The sequence below is a fragment of the Salvelinus fontinalis genome, chromosome 27 (genome assembly GCF_029448725.1).
Source record: "Salvelinus fontinalis isolate EN_2023a chromosome 27, ASM2944872v1, whole genome shotgun sequence".
In the NCBI taxonomy this organism is placed as follows: domain Eukaryota; kingdom Metazoa; phylum Chordata; class Actinopteri; order Salmoniformes; family Salmonidae; genus Salvelinus; species Salvelinus fontinalis.
The window spans coordinates 21,379,155-21,400,261 of NC_074691.1; the positions used below are offsets into that span (position 1 = coordinate 21,379,155).

Sequence of the window (21,107 nt, forward strand, 5' to 3'; positions counted from 1 at the left end):
TGGCTTTTTATTTATTTTTATTTTGCAGGAAATTACATTTTCCTATTTGCAGCAGCATTAAGGCTTATACATAACAAAAGCAACCATCATTTGTATTTGCAGGGAGCCACCATTGACTATGAAAAGACACAATTTCTCTCAGAAGGTAGCGGAGGTGACACAGCAGTAATCCCTTCTTACTGAGGAGTATAATGTAGAGAGAAGATAGGCTGAGAGCAAAAGAGGAGCAGTTTATATTTCTCTTCTTTCCTAAACTCACCCTCATGACAGTGAAATTCTCACCTTGCCACCGACTTTGTGCCTGACCCAGTTTATATTTACTGTTGTCTGGATCCGCAACTCAGGCTGGATCCTGCAGGAGCTACAAGCCTCAGTCAGTCATAAGTATTCCATTAGCAGCTCTGCAGTCACCACAACAGCTTCAAGGTGCCTTTTTGAAATGTCAGCTCTGTTCATTGATTAATAAAAACAAGGGTTGAACAAAAGGTCCTTATAAAACCCCAGCAGACAACAACAGAAATCTACAGACAATGTTCTGGACTCAACTGCCTTTTCACGACACAATTAGAAATAATACCTTCAATAAATAAATGAAAAACAACCGCAAAGCTACAAAACAAACACATCACAAGTATTAATAGCTTTCTGAACCTGTTGGCAGCAGCTAGTAGAATTCCCTCCGGGTTCCTCGTCATTGGCCAGTTTATGACAGCCACTCAACTAAACTGGTAATTTGCATTGGATCAAATCAGTGCAGAGGTTGATATTCACTTAAGTTATTTCACCTTCTGGCATCTTCCGCACAAATCATGCCGGGTGTACAGATGATTAATGCAGTACTTCAACTAAACATATTTTCTCCACTGTCTCTATGGCAGACTGGCAGACAGCCATGCACAGCTAGGCAGCAACACTCCACACCACAGGGGGCTCTACCCTCATGTTTGCGGGTAGCAAACAGAGGTGCGCAGGCGTCCAAACTTCTGCATAAAGTCCTCCTGGGCATTTACCAGTGCCTCCTCGTCGATGTACACCGCCGCCCTCCTGGCTGTGACAAAGTACTGCACCTTCCTCTTGCTCCAGCCCAGGACGTACATAAGAAGACCGCACACGGCTGCGGTGGAGCGCCCAACGCCAGCGTTACAGTGAACGTAGACCGTGTGACCGTTCTCCAGGAGACCGTGCAGCAGGAAGACAGCCTGGGGAAGCACCCTAGTCCGGCCTGCAGAGGGCGACATACATATGTCAGAGGAGGGCTTTCTGACTATTCTATACTAATCCTGGACATTTCCCAGATCCATACAAGGATCCATAAATGAGGGCTTCATGACTGTCTACTTCACTCCTGGAGAGACACAGTTGCAGTCCTGAACATACCCCAGACCCCCCTCTCCTTCCTCACCTTCAGTGCTCATGTCTGGTGTTGGGATCCACACGTACGCCAGGCCACAGTCCCTGTACAGGTGCATCATGGTCTCTGGGGTCATTTCTTGCCCGGGGTCGCGGCGGCAGCCGGACGAGTTGTTGACCATATCCCCCTCCGTCTGAAAGTTCATCACTGCGGTAACACCCAGCTCTTCCTTCAGCTTGAGGGTCACATGCTCCACCTGGCGAGGGCAGCTACCCAGAAACACCCGGGGCAGGACTCTGGAAAACGAGCAGAGGGAACAGTGGGGTGAGGGAGACAAAGAGGGGGTGACAGAGTTGGCTTGATGCTCAGCCATACCCGGTGAAGGACCCTGGTAGCAGATAGGGGCACAGGAGTTGAGGGAGTGGGGTTGATTGAGTTGATGTGGTTGAGGGAGTGGGGTTGATGAGGTTGAGGGAGTGGGGTTAGGGAGTGGGGTTGATGTGGTTGAGGGAGTGTGGTTGAGGGAGTGGGGTTGATGGAGTGGGGTTGATGGAGTTCAGGGAGTTGGGTTGATGGGGTTGAGGGAGTGGGGTTGATGGGATTGAGGGAGTGGGGTTGAGGGAGTGGGGTTGATGGGTTGAAGGAGTGGGGTTGATGGAGTTGAGGGAGTTGGGTTGATGGGGTTGATGTGGTTGAGGGAGTGGGGTTGAGGGAGTGGGGTTGATGAGGTTGAGGAAGTGGGGTTAGGGAGTGGGGTTGATGTGATTGAGGGAGTGCGGTTGAGGGGGTGAGGTTGATGGAGTAGATGGAATGGGGTTGATGGAGTTGGGTTGATGTGGTTGAGGGAGTGGGGTTGATGGGGTTGAGGGAGTGTAGTATGGGGAGGTAAGAGAAGCGCAGAGGGTTGAGGGGTTGGAATGTGGAAGGTAATATGCCCAGGGGGTGAGAGAGAGCTAAAAGGCACTAGTCTGATTCCTGGGGAGAGCGGTGGTATTTTTTAGAAACTCTCCCAGACAGACCACAGGCAAGTGATCTAAAGCTGTTTTCGCTCATCAAATTTCTTTCTCCACACAAAAGATAAAAAAATTCCCCACTTCTCGGACAAGCGATCTCTGTCCTTCATCTCATCGCTCTGTCCCTCTCCTGTCATTTTCCCCAGCTGTTTTTGTCCCCTGACCTCCTCCCTTCATTTTCTGCCCTGTCACTCTCAGCCAGACTCCATTTAGAGCTCATTAGCATGCTTAAAATCAACAGTCAGTGGAAGGGGTGACACATAAAAGCATGGACAGCTTCACAGAGTGATGTTCTCGAGTGACACCAAAGATGGTGGATAAATGAAGATAGTTCACACAGGCCGTTAACCATTGAAAGAAAAAGTCAGTTCTGGTCTACTTAACTGGGTGTGCCTCCCATAGACACCAATGCAATAGCAGCTGGTCTGGTCTACTTAGTTCATTGACTTTTATTGAACCAGAAATAAACAGAGTGAGGTGTCTCGCTTCCTCTTTCGTCTCTGATGACATCACAGGGATGGCTCTAGTTGAGCCAGCAGCTGGTGGCTGGTGCCCACAGACCTCTGGGTTTTAATGGAAAACCAGGGCTGTGGCACTCAAAGACAGATGCTGCTGATTTGATTAAAGGCTCAATGGAGATTATTCAGGAACTTCTGCCTCCACATTAGATTTAGAGCTGGTTGTTTTTCTAAGAAAGCCTCTCTCTACATCCGGAAACACTATTCAGTTCTGCTAAAATCCAGTGGAATTGAGTGATTCACATCTCTCATAGAAATGGGCATATTGATTCAACACAAGGGTACAGTGTAAACTTCTCTCAAAAATCCCAAGTGTGTAGTTTTGTATTTAGTAGCATCTACAGTAGGTTTTCGTGTTCTCCTCACTGTGAATCAGCTTTAAAACATGGTTTAAAGGCTTAACTGGCCCATTTGGTACAGATGAAGGTGTGGGCTGGTGTGAGATCATCTTCTTTCCCACTGGGTAAACTTGGCCAGCCGTGGCATGGCAGTAAACAGAAGATTACAACAGAAACAAACATATCTAAACTATTGAAAAAGCCCAACTGTACAAACATGTTTGAATGTCATTAGCAAGACAACAGTAAAGTCATTGGGAGTCACCTCTGATCAATGCATAGCAGACAATGCTCCTGTAAAGTGCATGAACCTCTCTTTCAGATAAACAAGGATACATGTATTAGAGAATGAGGTGTACATGATACCAGTGACTACACTGATACCAGCCTGGAATTCTCATTTAAAAAGCTAATTTGCCTCCTGCAGCACAGAGGTCCTTGACAAAATCTTGTAAGGTCATGGGCCACAAATTACAAATTAAAACCAGCTGGACCTAGCCAGTGGCCACCCTCTCTCTCATTTTCATGCAAGGTGTGTGTCCAGAGCTTCAGGGGGACCAGGCTAATTTCTGCTGTGTCCTGCAGCTCAGCGCAGGGTGTGTGTGTTACCTGAGCAAAGAGGGCAAATGTGTGCGTGCGTATTTGCTACTGTAATGGGTCTTTGCCATTTATTTCACCCCACTTTTTCCTATTGCCCGTATTCAGAGGGGTTGGGTTAAATGCAGAAGACACATTTCAGTCGAATACATTCAGTTGGACAACTGACTAGGTATCCCCCCTTTCCCTTTCACCCATAATTATCAAAGTCAAAGAATCACACATCCAGCACAAAAATGTACTGCTCAACTCTATTTCCAATCAGAACATTGGATGACTACACTGAATACAACCTCTCAATCTGCTGTTAGTAAATTACTTAATTTAGTCCAACGTGCCACTGAATTGTTATGACACAGCCAAATGAAATGACTCGCCATCTCTCTCACAGTTTGTGAAGAGAAGGAGGGAACAGAAATAAGAAAATAAATGATGGTGACAGTCTGGCTGTCACATTGGAAAGGATTATTATCAGTGACCTCCCCTAGGCTTTGCCCTCCTCTTTACAACAATCTATTTAAGGTCTTTAACACTTTTAATCTTTCGTTACTCTAATGGATTTGGCGAGCTATCGTTAACGAAATGAGCTATCTATGAGGTGCCCAGAGGACATAACTAAATATTGACCTCCCCATCTCTCCAACAAGTGAAAAGAGAAGGTCATGGGGTTGATGCGATACAACCACTAATGGTTTAACTTCTGAAGAGCCCTTGAATGCGTTGTCCCACTGAATTAATTGCTGAGTGCCTTACAAAACCCAGTTCCCATAGTAATTAAAATGGTGTGTGAGAGAGCAAAGCTTAAAAAGGAAGGAGGAGAGTAATCATGGCTGGCTGTCGCTGCTTGGAGATTGAAGAGGGTGAAGCATCACACTCATGACATGAGGATGTGGTGGGAGGAGCCATTCACCTCAGGATAAATACAGGTAACTGACAAAATAAAGGAAACATCAACAAAGTGTCTTATTTTTTTTATTTTAACCATTATTTAACTAGGTAAGTCAGTTAAGAACAAATTCTTATTTATAATGACGGCCTACCAAAAGGCAAAAGACCTCCTGCGGGGACAGGGGCTGGGATTAAAAATAAAAAATAAATAACATATAAATATAGGACAAAACACACATCACAACAAGAGAGACAACACAACACTACATAAAGAGAGACCTAAGACAACAACATAGCAAGGCAGCAACACATGACAACACAGCATGGTAGCAACACAACATGACAACAACACGGTAGCAAAACAACATGGTACCAGTACAAAACATGGTAGAAACATTATTGTACACAGACAACAGCACAAAGGGCAAGAAGGTAGAGACAATACATCACACAAAGCAGCCACAACTCTCAGTTAGTGTCCATGATTGAGTCTTTGAATGAAGAGATTGAGATAAAACTGTTCAGTTTGAGTGTTTGTTGCAGCTCGTTCCAGTAGCTAGCTGCAGCGAACTGAAAAGAGGAGCGACCCAGGGATGTGTGCGCTTTGGGGAGCTTCAACAGAATGTGACTGGCGGAACGGGTGTTGTATGTGGAGGATGAGAACTGCAGTAGATATCTCAGATAGGGGGGAGTGAGGCCTAAGAGGGTTTTATAAATAAGCATTAACCAGTGAGTCTTGCGACGGGTATACAGAGATGACCATCTATACAGAGATGAGGAGTATAGAGTGCAGTAATATGTCCTATAAGGAGCATTGGTGGAAAATCTTATGGCCGAGTGGTAAAGAACATCTAGCCGCTCGAGAGCACTCTTACCTGCTGATCTCCATTATCTAGCATGAGTAGGATGGTCATCTGAATCAGGGTTAGTTTGGCAGCTGGGGTGAAAGAGGAGCAATTACGATAGAGGAAACCAAGTCTAGATTTAACTTTAGCCTGCAGCTTTGATATGTGCTGAGAGAAGGACAGTGTACTGTCTAGCCATACTCCCAAGTACTTGTATGAGGTGACTAACTTGAGCTCTAAACCCTCAGAGGTAGTAATCACACCTGTGGGGAGAGGGGCCTTCTTCTTACCAAACCACATGACCTTTGTTTTGGAGGTGTTCAGAACAAGGTTAAGGGTAGAGAAAGCTTGTTGGACACTAAGAAAGATTTGTTGTAGAGAGTTTAACACAAAATCTGGGGAGGAGCCAGCTGAGTATAAGACTATCATCTGCATATAAATGGATGAGAGAGATTCCTACTGCCTGAGCTATGTTGTTGATGTAAATTGAGAAGAGTGTGGGGCCTAGGATTGAGCCTTGGGGTACTTAATAGGGTGTTGGGGCACCATAAGCTGCCAGAATAGCTTCAGTGCGCCTTGGCATAGATTCTACAAGTGTCTTGAACTCTATTGAAGGGATGCAACACCATTCTTCAACAAGAAATTCCATAATTTGGTGTTTTGTTGATGGTGGTGGAAAACGCTGTCTCAAGCACCGCTCCAGAATCTCCCATAAGTGTTCAATAGGGCTGAGATCTGGTGACTGAGACACACACACCCTTTAAACCCCCTATGATCCTTTGAGACTCCTCTCAAAGTCACAGAGATCTCTTCTTCTAGCCATGGTAGCTAAAATAATGGGCAACTGGGCATTTTTATACATGTCCCTAAGCATGAGGGGATATTAATTGCTTAATTAACTCAGGAACCACACGTGTGTGGAAGCACCTGCTTTCAATATAGTTTGTATAACTCATTTACAACGTGTTTCCTTTATTTTGGCAGTTACTGCACTGAAGTTACAGGGAGCACATTTTGGGGAACATTAAGTTAATAGTCATAAATTATTCCAAGACAAAATAATACCAAGACAAAATAAAATCTACATCTTATTGAAAGAAGCTCTTTTGCTTTGAAAGGGGCAACTTAAATTGGCAGAATGTGGAAGAGAGCTCCATTAAAAAAGCCTTCCCACTTACCAGGGAAACACACCCCCTCAGGGGAACTCATTAACTTTTACAGCATTATCAAATTATGTACACACCAGTTTTCACATCACAAAAGACAGGCAAACAATAACTTACAACAATCATCTCATTTCATTACTGGGGGAAGGGGTGCTGTAGTTAAACTCACTAGGATACAAGTCTGTCTCTAGTGTTTGCTTGGAGGCACAGCTATCCACTGATGCCTCAAAGAAAAGAAGGAGGAAACTGATTATTTGAATAATGCAAATAGCCAACTCTCTCGCACGTGGGATGGCTACAGACAACCTCAAACACTCATGAGCGTTGCAAAGGAGTCATGCCACCTGTGGGAAGACAATGGGGTCAGGTATTATGTTACCTGTTGAAATGCATGGCCTGCTGGCCGGCCACACCAAAGTAGAAGTCAGTCGTGTGCTTCATCTCGTCCGTATGACCTGTCTCCTCGATCCAGTGGCCAATAGGGTGGCAGTACACCCCGTCCACCAGGTTGCTCTGGTCGTACACACAACATCTGTCGTGGTGGGAACCGTTGCCTGGGAATAAAGCAAATAAAGCATGTTTGTATTAAAGGCAAAGATGATCTATTATATTGACAAGATAGCCAGTGACCGCTCTAACAATGGAAATACATGTCCTTAATGATTGAAGGCAGGTCGAGATCAGGTGGGACCATTTTAGCCAATGAGAGGTCAGATACCTGTGTGAACAAAGTCTAAGTTGTTTTTCTCAAAGTTGCCAGAATACCACGTGCATCCACTTATATTAGTACATTTGTAACAGCTTAACATTACGAAACTTCTATTCGATCAAATAAACCTAATGTAATTCGACACTCTCATAGAATAGACCTCTATACAAAAACAGGCTTGTATCACGAAGACAGATTTTAGGCGGTGGAAATTCTCTTCTCACTTTAAGGTGATGTGTGCTGGTAGGTACTGTAATAGCCCTTCAAGTAAGCTTATAAAAAAAGTTATTCATGAAGTTATTAGTCCTATTCACTGTTAATCCAATCATTTGCAAATAGGCCTAGAGGACTTCGAGCTAGGCTTCATGGAAACCATTCACATGTGTATCTTTATCAAGAAGATATAGCAGGTGCCGGGGGCTGATCTACTGGTAGTGCTGCAACGGTTAGATCCCCCACTCACTTTCTGAACTGTCCCTCTCATCCATCTCATATTCTAATCTATCTTTCAACAAAACTTCAAAATACCTCCCCAAAACATATTTATTTAAAGGAGATACAGCAGATGAATGAGATTGCAGGGAATGATGGACGAGATATTGCAATTTGGTGGGCCATTGTAAGACGTTCCTTCCGTCCTGGTATTCATTAATGTAGTAATGGGACAAGCATGCTATAATCACCGTGCGCCGCCCTTTCTGTCAAAAAGTGCCAAACCCCTGAGCCTGTGCAATTCAAAGATGTGCCTTTGCCACCATCAAGTGGTTGAATGGCTTATTACAGATGAAAGAGAGGCAGAATAATTCATACTGAACTTGTAGTCATCTAGGCAATACCTTGGTAAAAAAGAATTACATTGGATATTTGGTTCTCTCGAAAATAGCTATTTAACCAATCATGCCATGACTATGAAGATGGTATATTCTGAATCGGGTGGATGGAGAATCCAGAACTAAAAAAACATGATATATTATAAAGAGTATATATAAAAGGTACCAATCAAATGTTTGGACACACCTACTCATTCAAGGGTTTTTCTTTATTTTTACTATTTTCTATATTGTAGAATATTAGTGAAGACATCAACATTATGAAATAACACACATGGAATAATGTAGTAACCAAAAAAGTGTTAAACAAATTCTGCAAAGTAGGCACCCTTTGCCTTGACAGCTTTGCACACTCTTGGCATTATCTCAAACAGCTTCACCTGGAATGCTTTTCCAACATTCTTGAAGGAGTTCCCACATATGCTGAGCACTTGGCTGCTTTTCCTTCACTCATCCCACACTTTTGGAATTCTCTCAACCAGCTTCATGAGGTAGTCACCTGGAATGCATTTCAATTAACAGGTGTGCCTTGTTAAAAGTTAATTTGTGGAATTTCTTTCTTTCTTAATGCGTTTGAGCCAATCAGTTGTGTTGTGAGGTAGGGGTGGTATACAGAAGGTAGCCCTATTTGGTTAAAAACCACATCGCAAGAACTGCTAAAATAAGTTAAGTCCATTATTACTTTAAGACATGAAGATCAGTCAATCCGGAAAATTTCAAGAACTTTGAAAGTTTCTTCAAGTGCAGTCGCAAATACCATCAAGCGCTATGATGAAACTGGCTCTCATGAGGACCGCCACAGGAAAGGAAGTCCCAGAGTTACCTCTGCTGCACAAGGATCATTAGAGTTAACTGCACCTCAGATTGCAGCCCAAATAAATGCTTCACAGAGTTCAAGTAACAGACACATCTCAAGCAAAGCATTCCAGGTGAAGCTGGTTGAGAAAATGCCAAGAGTGTGCAAAGCTGTCATCAAGGCAAAGGGTGGATACTTTGAAGAATCTCAAATATAAAATATATTTAGATTTGTTTAACACTTTTTTGGTTACTACATGATTCCATATGTGTTATTTCATAGTTTTGATATCTTCACTATTATTCTACAATGTAGAAAATAGTGCCAAATAAAAAAAAAACCTTGAATGAGTGGGTGTGTCCAAACTTTTGAATGGTACTGTAAATTGAATGGTACTGATTTTGATTTCAATCTTCAATAGGTCTTACACAAAGCATGCCATGACTATGAAAATTATTCTGAATCAGGGAAGGATGGAGATTTTTTTCTGTTGTAATAAACAAGCAACTATATATATATACTGTATATATCGAAATTTAAACAACAAGAAAAGCCTTGGATTTTTCTCCAACCTTCCCTGATTCAGAATATATAATTGTCATAGTCCTGGCACACTTTATGTAACAGATATTGAAGATTGAAATCCAAAATATTATCATTATTGTTATTACTATTATATATTTTTCCGTGTGGATTGTTCTGCATCCACTCCTGTTTCAGAATATGCCATCTTCATAGTCATTGCAGGCTTGGTTTAGGGGTCTGTGCTGCCATGAGGTCGAAGGAATTGTCCGTAGAGCTTCGAGACAGGATCGTGTTGAGGCACAGATCTGGGAAAGGGCACCAAAAAATGTCTCCTGCATTTAGGTCCCCAAGAACACAGTGGTCTCTGTCATTTTTAAATGAAAAAAGTTTGGAACTATCAAGACTCTTCTTAGAGCTGACCGCCCGGCCAAACTGAGCAATCGGGAGAGAAGGGCCTTGGTCAGGGAGGTGACAAAGTACCCGATGGTCAGTCTGACAGAGCTCCAGAGTTCTTCTGTGGAGATGGGAAAACCTTCAAGGAGGAAAGCCATCTCTGCAGCACTCCACCAATCAGGCCTTTATGGTAGAGTGGCCAGATGGAAGCCGCTCCTCAGTAAAAGGCACATGACAGCCCGCTTGGAGTTTGCAAAAGGCACCTAAAGCACTCTCAGACCATGAGAAACAAGATTCTCTGGTCTGATGAAACCAAGATTGAACTCTTTGGCCTGAATGCCAAGCGTCGCATCGGGAGGAAACCTGGCACCATCCCTATGGTGAAGCACGGTGCTAGCAGCATTATGCTTTGGGGATGTTCTTCAGTGGCAGGGACTGGGAGACTAGTCAGGATTGAGGGAAGGATGAACGGAGCAAAGTACAGAGAGATCCTCGATTAAAACTTGCTCCAGAGCGCTCAGAACCTCAGACTGGGGAGAAAGTTCACCTTCAGGACAAGTTCACCAACAGGACAACAACCCTAAGCACACAGCCAAGACAACGCATGAGTGGCTTCGGGACAAGTCTCTGAATGTCCTTGACTGGCCCAGCCAGAGCCCGGACTTGAACCCGATGAAATATCTCTGGAGAAACCTGAAAATAGCTGTGGAGCAACGCTCCCCATCCAACCTGGCAGAGCTTTAGAGGATCTGCAGCAACAAATGTGAGAAACTCCCCTATCCGGTTGTGCCAAGCTTGTAGCGTCATACCCAAGACACAAGGCTGTAATTGCTGCCAAAGGTGCTTCAACAAAGTACTGAGTAAAGGGTCTGAATATTTATGTAAATGTGATATACGTTTTCTATGTTTAGTACATTTGCAAACATTTCAAAAAAACTATTTTTGCTTTGTCATTATAGGGTATTGTGTATAGATAGTTTTTTCCCTCATCAATTTAATCAATTTTAGAATAAGGCTGTAAAATAAAAAAATGTGGAGCAAATCAAGGGGTCTGAATACTCTCGGAATGTGCTGTATATTAGGTTGTTTGCATTACTGGGCTATATCAGCCAATATACTAGATGTAGTTTGAAGAGAGCAGAGTTGGATAGACTTGCACTCTCTTGAGCTATTTTTATAGCCTACCTTTTAGTAGTGGGACAAATTTCAGACAGAGAAATATGGGTGATCAATATTTATTTTTAGGCAATGTAGTAAACTATAGCCTAGTCATATTTAGGGAGTACATTTTCTTGGAAAGACAACTGCCCCTTGCATCTGCAACCATGTATAGGCTATAGCCTACTCTATTTCATTGAGACCACATGCACACCTGATCTGGCAGGTATGGCTACTGAACAAGAAGCAGCAAGAATGACGACAGCGACACTTGCTATGTTTTGCATATAGGATATAGCCTACCTTTTAGGTGGACAATTTGCAGGCAGAGACAAATAGGTAATCAATAGTTATTGAAAATTAAAAAGCATTGTACCATTTCCTTTTTGATTGCACTTCAACTCACGTTGGTTGAGCGCCCACCACTTCTTTCTATTATCAATATGTATTTACATATTGTAGTTAATTTCATATTTCAGTTAATTGCCACGTGATTGCCTGCCCTACTCTATTTCAATGAGACCACACATAGACACACTTGAACTCGCACCCCCAATTCGGAACTGAGGTAAAGACAGTTTCAAGTTGGATATTCAAAGGATATTCACGTTTTCAAACCACAGTCTCCAAATAAGTGTCATGATGTTAGAATAATTGCGCACAACATTGCACAGGTCTTATTTTCATGATTTGGACATTCATTCGCTTTCCAAAGCTAATAAACACGTGGAAATGTGAGCAGCATTTTGTATTCCTAGATGAAAGTACAAACTTGTTTTACATTCAAATTTCAATAGCTCCTTGGTCATGTGACCTAGTAACTTCAAACAAGGTTCAGAATGTCCACTGAGTGGGCCTATACATTGCATACCCTTTAGTTTGTCCATTTTCATGTCACACTTACATACAATTTTCAAAAGGTCAATAGCTCCTTGGTCATGTGACCTAATGACTTCAAACAAGGTTCAGAATGTCCACTGACTACCCTTCTATATTGCACACACTTTAGTTTGTCCATTTTCATCTCACAAGATTTTATATGTATTTTTCAAAATGTAAAATTTCAATAGCTCCTTGGTCATGTGACCTACCTCAAACAAGGTTCAGAATGTCCACTGACTATACCTTCATATCGCACACTCTGATGTTTGTCTACTTTCATCTCATGCTATTAGACTTAAATCTGTAAGCTTGCAGGCCTTCATTTTACATGGGTATTAAACTTTTTTTTTTTTAAAGTTAACAAACGTTCCAGCCTCGCAATAACTATCTTTCACATGGACACTGAAAAGATCCGCAAATGGCTATATGTGGTATGGATCAAGGACAGGAGAGGTGTTCGAACAGAGGTGTTTAAAGGAAGGCGCACAGGTAGGCCTCATGAAAAACACTGTTTCATATGCTCTTTTTAATCACAGTAATAGGCAGTGGTTTGTCAGTCAGAGTGAGCTTGATAAGGTGAAAGAATGCTTTTCATAGCATCACTTTCATATACTGTACATTAAGACAAATCCTTCTACGTTGAGTATTAGAACGCAGTTTACAGAACCTGATAATGACTTGATATTTGAGTGCATTCACAACAAGCCACCTGCAGACAACTTACAAAATGCAATAGTGCATTTGAGGGTTAGTTTTTCTGATGAAAATAGTTATTTGATGCATGGCCTACTATTTCTAACTGGAAAAATTAATTCCTACGTCTTTTGTGAGTAAAATCCTTTTTCCAAAATTGATTTATGTACATTTTTGTGAAGAGGTATGAGGGTTGTGATATGGGTCATTTAATAGTAAAATCATTTAACGGATCAATACATTTCTATATTGCTTCCCCAGTATCTGCATGAACCACCAGGCCAAGTGTTTTTGGTTGAAATAGAAAGAGGAGGAATCTTAAGACGCTGCATTCAAATTCAGGTCTTAGTTATTCCATTGTACTGGATCTAATACCTTTTACATACATTCATAAGTGTAATCATTTTTTAGGACATACTGTGAAAAACTATCTTGGTTGCTGGCTCTGTCACTTTCAGATGTCACTTTCAGATGTGCAGAGCAGACTGAAAAGGGAAGGGTAGCTCTTGACTTGAACCACAGTGGTTCTCTGTAAAGAGAGAGTAATCCAAAAGGCACAGACACACCCCTTGACCTGTATGTATTCTCTCCTGATTGGCTCTGTTGTGCACAGTCTGGCAGTCTGACTAAAGTGCCAGAGGTATGAGGAGAGACATCCTCCTTTGTATTTATGGGAACAAATATTTCCTAACACTTCTGATCCTATTCTTGGACAGTTAGAAGACACAATGCATCAATGCAAAAAAATAATAATAATAATAATTACTGTCCATGAGTAACCTCAACCTTGTGGGTCTATGGGTGTTTGGGCCAATAAAGTGTCAACTCAATTCTACCACTGACTAGTCTCTCATGCCCCTATGAACGGGGACACAGGGCAATAGTTTTTAATCTAAACCAGCCCTTTTTTACTGGAGTACACTAACCCCTAATTGGGGCTCTTTTCTTGACACACTGTAGCAGTTTACCAGATAAGTGGTCAAGAAGATCAAAAAGTAGATTTTTGTAAGGGTGTATTACTGTGCTGGTCCCATTGTCATATCCATTCTGGATTCTAAGTGGTAAAATCATAGCTGAAAAATGCCTCTGTATGTGTATACATTTTCCCCCGAGACAGAACTGCCAAAGGAGTGGAGTTGCAATCTACTGCAGAGACAGCCTGCAGAGTTCTGTCATACTATCCAGGTCTGTGCCCAAACAGTTCGAGCTTCTACTTTTAAAAATCCACCTTTCCAGAAATAAGTCTCTCACTGTTGCCGCTTGTTATAGACCCCCCTCAGCCCCCAGCTGCGCCCTGGACACCATTAGTGAATTACTTGCCCCCCATTTATCTTCAGAGTTTGTACTGTTAGGTGACCTAAACTGGGATATGCTTAACACCCCGATCGTCATACAATCTAAGCTAGATGCCCTCAATCTCACCCAAATTATCATGGAACCTACCAGGTACAACCCCAAATCCGTAAACTCGGGCACCCTCTTAGATATCATCCTGACCAACCTGTCCTCTAAATACACCTCTGCTGTCGTCAACCAGAATCTCAGCAACCACTGCCTCATTGCCTGCATCCGTAATGGGTCCGCGGTCAAACGACCACCACTCATCACAGTCAAACGCTCCCTAAAACACTTCAGCGAGCAGGCCTTTCTAATCAACCTGGCCCGGGTATCCTGGAAAGATATCGACCTCATTCCGTCAGTAGAGGATGCCTGGTTATTCTTTAAAAGTGCTTTCCTCACAATCTTAAATAATCATGCCCCTTTCAAAAAAATTTAGAACCAGGAACAGATATAGCCCTTGGTTCCCTCCAGACCTGACTGCCCTCGACCAGCTCAAAAACATCCTGTGCCTTACTGCATTAGCATCGAATAGCCCCCGCGCTATGCAACTTTTCAGGGAAGTTAGGAACCAAAATACACAGGCAGTTAGGAAAGCAAAGGCTAGCTTTTTCAAACAGAAATTTGCATCCTGTAGCACAAACTCCAAAAAGTTCTGGGACACTGTAAATTCCATGGAGAATAAGAGCACCACCTCCCAGTTGACCACTGCACTGAGACTAGGAAACACTGTCACCAACGATAAATCTACGATTATCGAGAATTTCAATAAGCATTTTTCTACGGCTGGCCTTGCTTTCCACCTGGCCACCCCTACCCGGTCAACAGCTCTGCACCCCCCACAGCAACTTGCCAAGCCTCCCCATTTCTCCTTCACCCAAATCCAGATAGCTGATGTTCTGAAAGAGCTGCAAAATCTGGACCCCTACAAATCAGCTGGTCTAGACATCTGTACTCTCTCTTTCTAAAATTATCCGTCGCAATTGTTACAACCCCTATTACTAGCCTGTTCAACCTCTTTCGTATCGTCTGAGATCCCCAAAGATTGGAAAGCTGCCGCGGAGTGTCTGCCCCTTTTCAAAGGGGGAGACATTCTAGACCCAAACTGTTACAGACCTATATCTATCCTACTCTGCCTTTCTAAGGTCTTCGAAAGACAAGTTAACAAACAGATCACCGACCATTTCGAATCCCACCGTACCTTCTCTGTTATGCAATCTGGTTTCCGAGCTGGTCATGGGTGCACCTCAGCCACGCTCAAGGTCCTAAACAATATTATAATCACCATCGACAAAAGACAATACTGTGGAGCCGTATTCATCGACCTGGCCAAGGCTTTCGACTCTGTCAATCACCGCATTCTTATCGGCAGACTCAACAACCTTGGTTTCTCAAATGACTGCCTCGCCTGGTTCACCAACTACTTCTCAGATAGAGTTCAGTGTGTCAAATCGGAGGGCCTGTTGTCCGGACCTCTGGCAGTCTATGGGGGTGCCACAGGGTTCAATTCTCAGGCCGACTCTTTTCTCTGTATACATCAATGATATCGCTCTTGCGACTGGTGATTCTCTGATCCACCTCTACGCAGATGACACCATTCTGTATACTTCTGGCCCGTCTTTGGACACTATGTTAACTAACCTCCAGATGAGCTACAATGCCATACATCTCTCCTTTCGTGGCCTCCAACTGCTCTTAAATGCAAGTAAAAGTAAATGCATGCTCTTCAACTGATCGCTGCCCGCACCTGCCCGCCCGACTAGCATCACTACTCTGGATGGTTCTGACTTAGAATATGTGGACAACTACAAATAGCTAGGTGTCTGGTTAGACTGTAAACTCTCCTTCCAGACTCATATTAAGCATCTCCAATCCAAAATGAAATAGAGAATCTGCTTTTTATTTCGCAACAAAGCATCCTTCACTCATGCTGCCAAACATACCCTCATAAAACTGATCCTCGACTTCGGCGATGTCATTTACAAAATAGCCTCCAACACTCTACTCAGCAAATTGAATGCAGCCTATCACAGTGCCATCCGTTTCGTCACCAAAGCCCCATATACTACCCACCACTGCGACCTGCATGCTCTCGTTGGCTGGCCCTCACTTCATATTCGTCGCCAAACCCACTGGCTCCAGGTCATCTATATGTCCTTGCTAGGTAAAGCCCCGCCTTATCTCAGCTCACTGGTCACCATAGCAGCACCCACCCGTAGCACACGCTCCAGCATGTATATTTCACTGGTCACCCCCAAAGCCAATTCCTCTTTTGGCCGCCTTTCCTTCCAGTTCTCTGTTCTCCAATGACTGAAACGAATTGCAAAAATCACTGAAGCTGGAGACTCATATCTCCCTCACTATCTTTAAGCATCAGCTATCAGAGCAGCTTACAGATACTCGCACCTGTACATAGCCCATCTGTTAATAGCCCATCCAACTACCTCATCCCCATATTGTTATTTATTTTGCACCCCAGTATCTCTACTTGCACATTCATCTTCTGCACATCTATCACTCAAGTGTTTATTTGCAAAATTGTAATTATTTCGCAACTATGGCCTATTTATTGGATCCCCTCCCTAATCTCACTTCATTTGCACACACTGTATATAGACTTTTCTATTGTGTTATTGACTGTACGTTTGTTTATTCAATGTGTAACTCTGTTGTTGTTTGCGTACCACCTCTTGGCTTTATCTTGGGCAGGTCGCAGTTGTAAATGAGAACTTGTTCTCACCTGGCTTACCTGGTTAAATAAAGGTGAAATAAAAAAATACTATATGTGGGAATGTCTTATGTCCATCCTACATGTAGTGTTGGTACATGGAATATTCCTCAACTGCATATATCATAAATTGCTATTGCAAATAGAAGTGTTATGTTCAACAACTGACATTTTCAGATATTATTTTGACAAACACTTTGGTGCTTACAATTCATTCTCTGTTGTCATAGATTTGGTGGGCACTGTCATCTGTGATCTTTGTGATGTGACTTTCTTTAAGCAAGTACTGATGAAACTGTCACTTCATATTTTTTTCTTAAAGTCTACAAACGCTCTACATTTATTCACTCTGTGATAGGGTTGGATCCTATATGCTACTTTTATTATTGTCCTGTAAATGGGTCAGTGCCTATAATTTAGGCTGTGTGTAGAATGGGGCATAAAGGAAATTACCTCTACTACTAAATTACTACTAGATTATAGTGATAAGGAAAACAGCATACAAATTTGGCCTGTGTATTCATTTGCCTATAACTAATCAGAATTCCATTATGTTTACATTAAAAAAAAATAATACTTCAAAATGAGAAGATCCTGCCATGGAAAAGACGACTGGGTGGACATAAAGTGGAAAGGAGGGGAAATAACACACCTTCAGCTGCAGGGACTTTGTAATGCAGGTTTGATAGTTATCTTTTCAATAATGAATGGGTTAGCTGTTATGTGACAATTAGGTCAAAAACTCCTCCCAAATTGATATGGAACCTTCAAAAACACATGGAGCAACTACGAAAAGAAATGGCTGAGGATATACTAAAAATGTCTGGTATGTAATGACATTTAATTCAAAGTAAATGTAAATTCTTTATTTTTATGTAGTTGTGTGGGACAGCCATATGTTCAGTTCATGCCTATGATTTCAGAGTTTAACAGAGCCAACAACTGCTTCAGGTGTGCCACTGATAAAGAACCTGGATGTGGCCCAAAGACTGACTGGGTTAGTAACTTTATTTAACATGTTTATAATCTTTTGACAACAGTGACGACATGTAAGACAATTTATGATATAACACAATGGATGGCTAATTCAAGACAAAATCTACAATTTCTGTTTAATTTGTCAATATTACATTTTTAATCATTTATTTACTGGCCACCATTACTGTGGTTACATGTTCAGTATATGTATTGACCAGGAAACCCACTGCAGCCTACCTCACTAGCTCACTCTCCATCCCTGCTTTGGACAATTAATAACATGACACTAGTACTTTGCCCTTTTCCTTTATGGTTGATATTAACGACGAAAGGAGATATTATCTGTTTCTCTCCTATTGTGTAGCCCTGTTAAATACGGTGGGGAAAAAAAACAGGGAAAATAAGTACTTAGAACTACCAATTATTATAGATAAATATTAAAGAAAAGGGTAAACACAACACTGGACTGAACCCCCTAATTGTCAAACTAATATTAATGTACAACAATATAGAAGATACATGACTAGAGGTTATGCAATATGGCTGTATATCCACTGCATGCTTCTTAGGTGTGTAATTGACATGACCAAGGAGCTATTGAAATTTTACATTTTGAAAAATTTATGTAAAATCTTGTGAGTTGAAAATTGACAAACTAAAGGGCGTGCAATATAGAAGGGCAGTCAGTGGACATTTTGAACCTTGTTTGAAGTCATTAGGTCATATGACCAATGAGGTATTGAAATTCAAAAATGGAAATAATAAAAAATTGTGTGAGATGTAAATCGACAAAAAATTGTGTGCAATGTGTGTCTATGCCATCGGTAATGTGTGTCTATGCCATCGGGTTAGCTAGAACCAGTTTAGAAAGTTTTAGGAGTAATGGTTAAAGACCTATTGAAATTTGACAAATTTGATTTGTCACTATGTTGACGGTCCCTAACTGCTGTTGGTGGATGTAAGGAAAACTCCATTTGGAGGAAAGAGGATACTGAAGTTGAAGCAGCGAATTCTGATTGTGTGTGAATTATGCAACAAATATGTACTTTTAATACAATGGTTTAGGCTGACGCATACAAAGCAGAAAATCAACAGTTTCCAAATAATCTGAGGGACAACTAAAATATTTTCATCCCTACATCGTCTCGCAGCCGACTGAGCTACAATGATATCCGCAGGTATGCTACCCTCTAGCTTAGTTCAATAGCTATTGACGAGAGAGAACCGAATATTCAGCAAATATCCAGTATAAAACAAAATTTACCTCGGTCTAGGTAAATGGCATGGAAACAGATTGAAATAGGCTACTGTAGGCCATGCTCAATGCTGAACTAAGTAATTCGATTATCAAAAACAGTTGTTGGCTATAAACCCAATCACTGACTAAATTTTAACTATTAATTTTATAATACCTTCCCAGATGAAATTGCCCCCCACTCGTTTGATGAACTTCAACCACAGGCTCTCTTGGCACGGTTCTGCCAGATGCACGTCGGCGATCCAGAGGCAAGGTTCGCGCATGGACAAAACCACCTGCGTCCGTTTCATCAGAACCGCATTGTTTGGGTCCCAGTGACCCATCTCCGGACGGGACCCTAACACAAACACCTCTACGTCCGGGCACTCCGGAGTGAGAATGACGCCGAACCTGTATAACATCCCCCTAAACTAAAAGGTCACTACGAGATACAATATTGTCGCGGTTTAGTAGCCTACTGGTAAATTACTAGGCTAAATCGCGGCGCTACTCCCTTTGCGATAAAGTCTGCACAGCAATGCCATTGCGTACAATAGTTTCCAACGTGTAGGCTATCTTTACTTGACATTACCACTGCGTTGAATTTTGGGCAGACTATCATATTCATTTGCCCTAAAAATAAACCTAGGTTGGAAAAAAAACAGCTGGGACTACCTACAGTGGCTGGGTGAGGACAATTTTCCTTGGTGCGCTGTGTCATGTAAAGGTGCATGCACCGCATACAGAACCAATCAGTCGATATAATCGATAACTATTATCAGAAATCACGAGATATGAATCAGACAGTGGGGCGCCGCTTGACACACTAGTTGGTCAGAAGGTTCAAATCAACGTTTCATATCGTACTTTCAGAGTAAACAAAAAAACACTGCTGTTTTACACCCCCGTATATGTTGGTGGCGGTAATGATCATTTTTATTGTGCTGCAACTAAAACGTGTAACTAAAACTAGAAGATATTCTACATGATTTACAAAGCTAATGTAATGATTTTAAAAATACGTGTTTACCTCTGGATAGCCCGCAAATATGACCAATAGTAGGGGAGAATATTTATTGAGTGCAATTCGATCTGAATATATAATCAATTTAAAAGGATTTGCAATTTTGCATTAGCAGTCTTTTCGGCTTACCATGGCACGGTGTCATTTACCGTTTTCGGTGCTAAACTGCGTCTAAATAATTTTGCTGCGTCTCCTGTCTGTCTCATGAATCTCCATACTTTTACCGATGTGAGCACTAGTTCACTTTCTTGCATGGATTTAAACTCTCCAGCCAATGCTTACACCATTCATATAACCAGGAACCAATATCCAAAGAGGGTACTTAGAAAGACAAATTTTATATGATATGGGGGATACTATGGGCAGAGCAAGATGTGATTGGGCCTACAATAACCCCAAAAGGTTGAGAACCGCTGGACTAGGCAGGTATTAGATTGTACATGATAGCAATTCCAACTATAATCATCCATGAGCCAAGATGCCCAATATATTCCTGTCCCATGCTTGTTGAAGCCAAAAGATGTCATCACCTGTCTGGAGCCATTTCAGACTACTTAATGTCCATGCGAAGCACAACTTCCTACCCATAACTGCCTTTTAGATTCCCTATAAGAAAATAATTGCATTTAAGCAAAGTAACTCCACTAGTCATGCAGTATGATACAGTTGGTAAATATGTGTCATATGTAATCAGATCATTTAAATGTAATTAATATTATATCTTAATTTAGAATGAATCAAACTTAGTTGTTATTGTCTTGTTTGTCTTTACAGATGCCATCTTTTAGAAGAAAAAGAGCCACGCTGGTTTACAGAGACCTGACTAGAGGCGTGATAGCACGTCAACTTGGATCGGTGAGAAAGTTGCTCTGTTCAGTTCTGTTCAACTTAATTTAACCAGGATAGTCCACTCAGTAACAATTGTCACTACTCTCTAGTCTAGGGAGTACTGGGAGAACAGAGCTGGTTCCTTCTGCAGCAGAAGTTGTGCCCAGCTGCAGTGATGCACCTCCTCCATCAGAAAAATAAATTAAAGGAAGGCAGCAATGTTGAGGGAGCTACTGTACATGCCTGCAGTGGAGCTGGAATGTCCTCCACCC

General features: G+C 42.0%; 1 protein-coding gene and 1 long non-coding RNA gene across 3 annotated transcripts in view; one reads left to right on the forward strand and one right to left on the reverse strand.

Moving 5' to 3' along the window:
- On the reverse strand, positions 1-19,691 carry epm2a (EPM2A glucan phosphatase, laforin). The gene is made up of 4 exons (XM_055885270.1): positions 19,159-19,691; positions 7,096-7,270; positions 1,403-1,647; positions 1-1,222 (listed from the first exon to the last, which is right to left on the reverse strand). The coding sequence occupies exons 1-4, from the start codon at positions 19,403-19,405 to the stop codon at positions 939-941; spliced, it is 951 nt and encodes a 316-aa protein (XP_055741245.1). The 5' UTR covers positions 19,406-19,691; the 3' UTR covers positions 1-938.
- The window catches only part of LOC129825288 (uncharacterized), a 16,253-nt gene continuing 13,835 nt past the window's right edge, over positions 18,690-21,107 (forward strand). For both annotated transcript variants that reach the window (XR_008754842.1, XR_008754844.1), the window contains exons 1-2: positions 18,690-18,924; positions 20,782-20,862. This is a non-coding gene — a long non-coding RNA (uncharacterized LOC129825288). The remainder of the gene's footprint in view (positions 18,925-20,781; positions 20,863-21,107) is intronic.

Bases quoted from the DNA above. Each gene is read 5' to 3' on its own strand.
- epm2a (XM_055885270.1), bottom strand. From the start codon at position 19,405: ATGTTATACAGGTTCGGCGTCATTCTCACTCCGGAGTGCCCGGACGTA. The intron at 7,271-19,158 runs GTATTATAAAAT...CTTTATTCCCAG, and splicing joins GGGCAATTTCATCTGGGAAG to GCAACGGTTCCCACCACGAC. The intron at 1,648-7,095 runs GTAACATAATAC...CTCGTTTTCCAG, and splicing joins CAGGCCATGCATTTCAACAG to AGTCCTGCCCCGGGTGTTTC.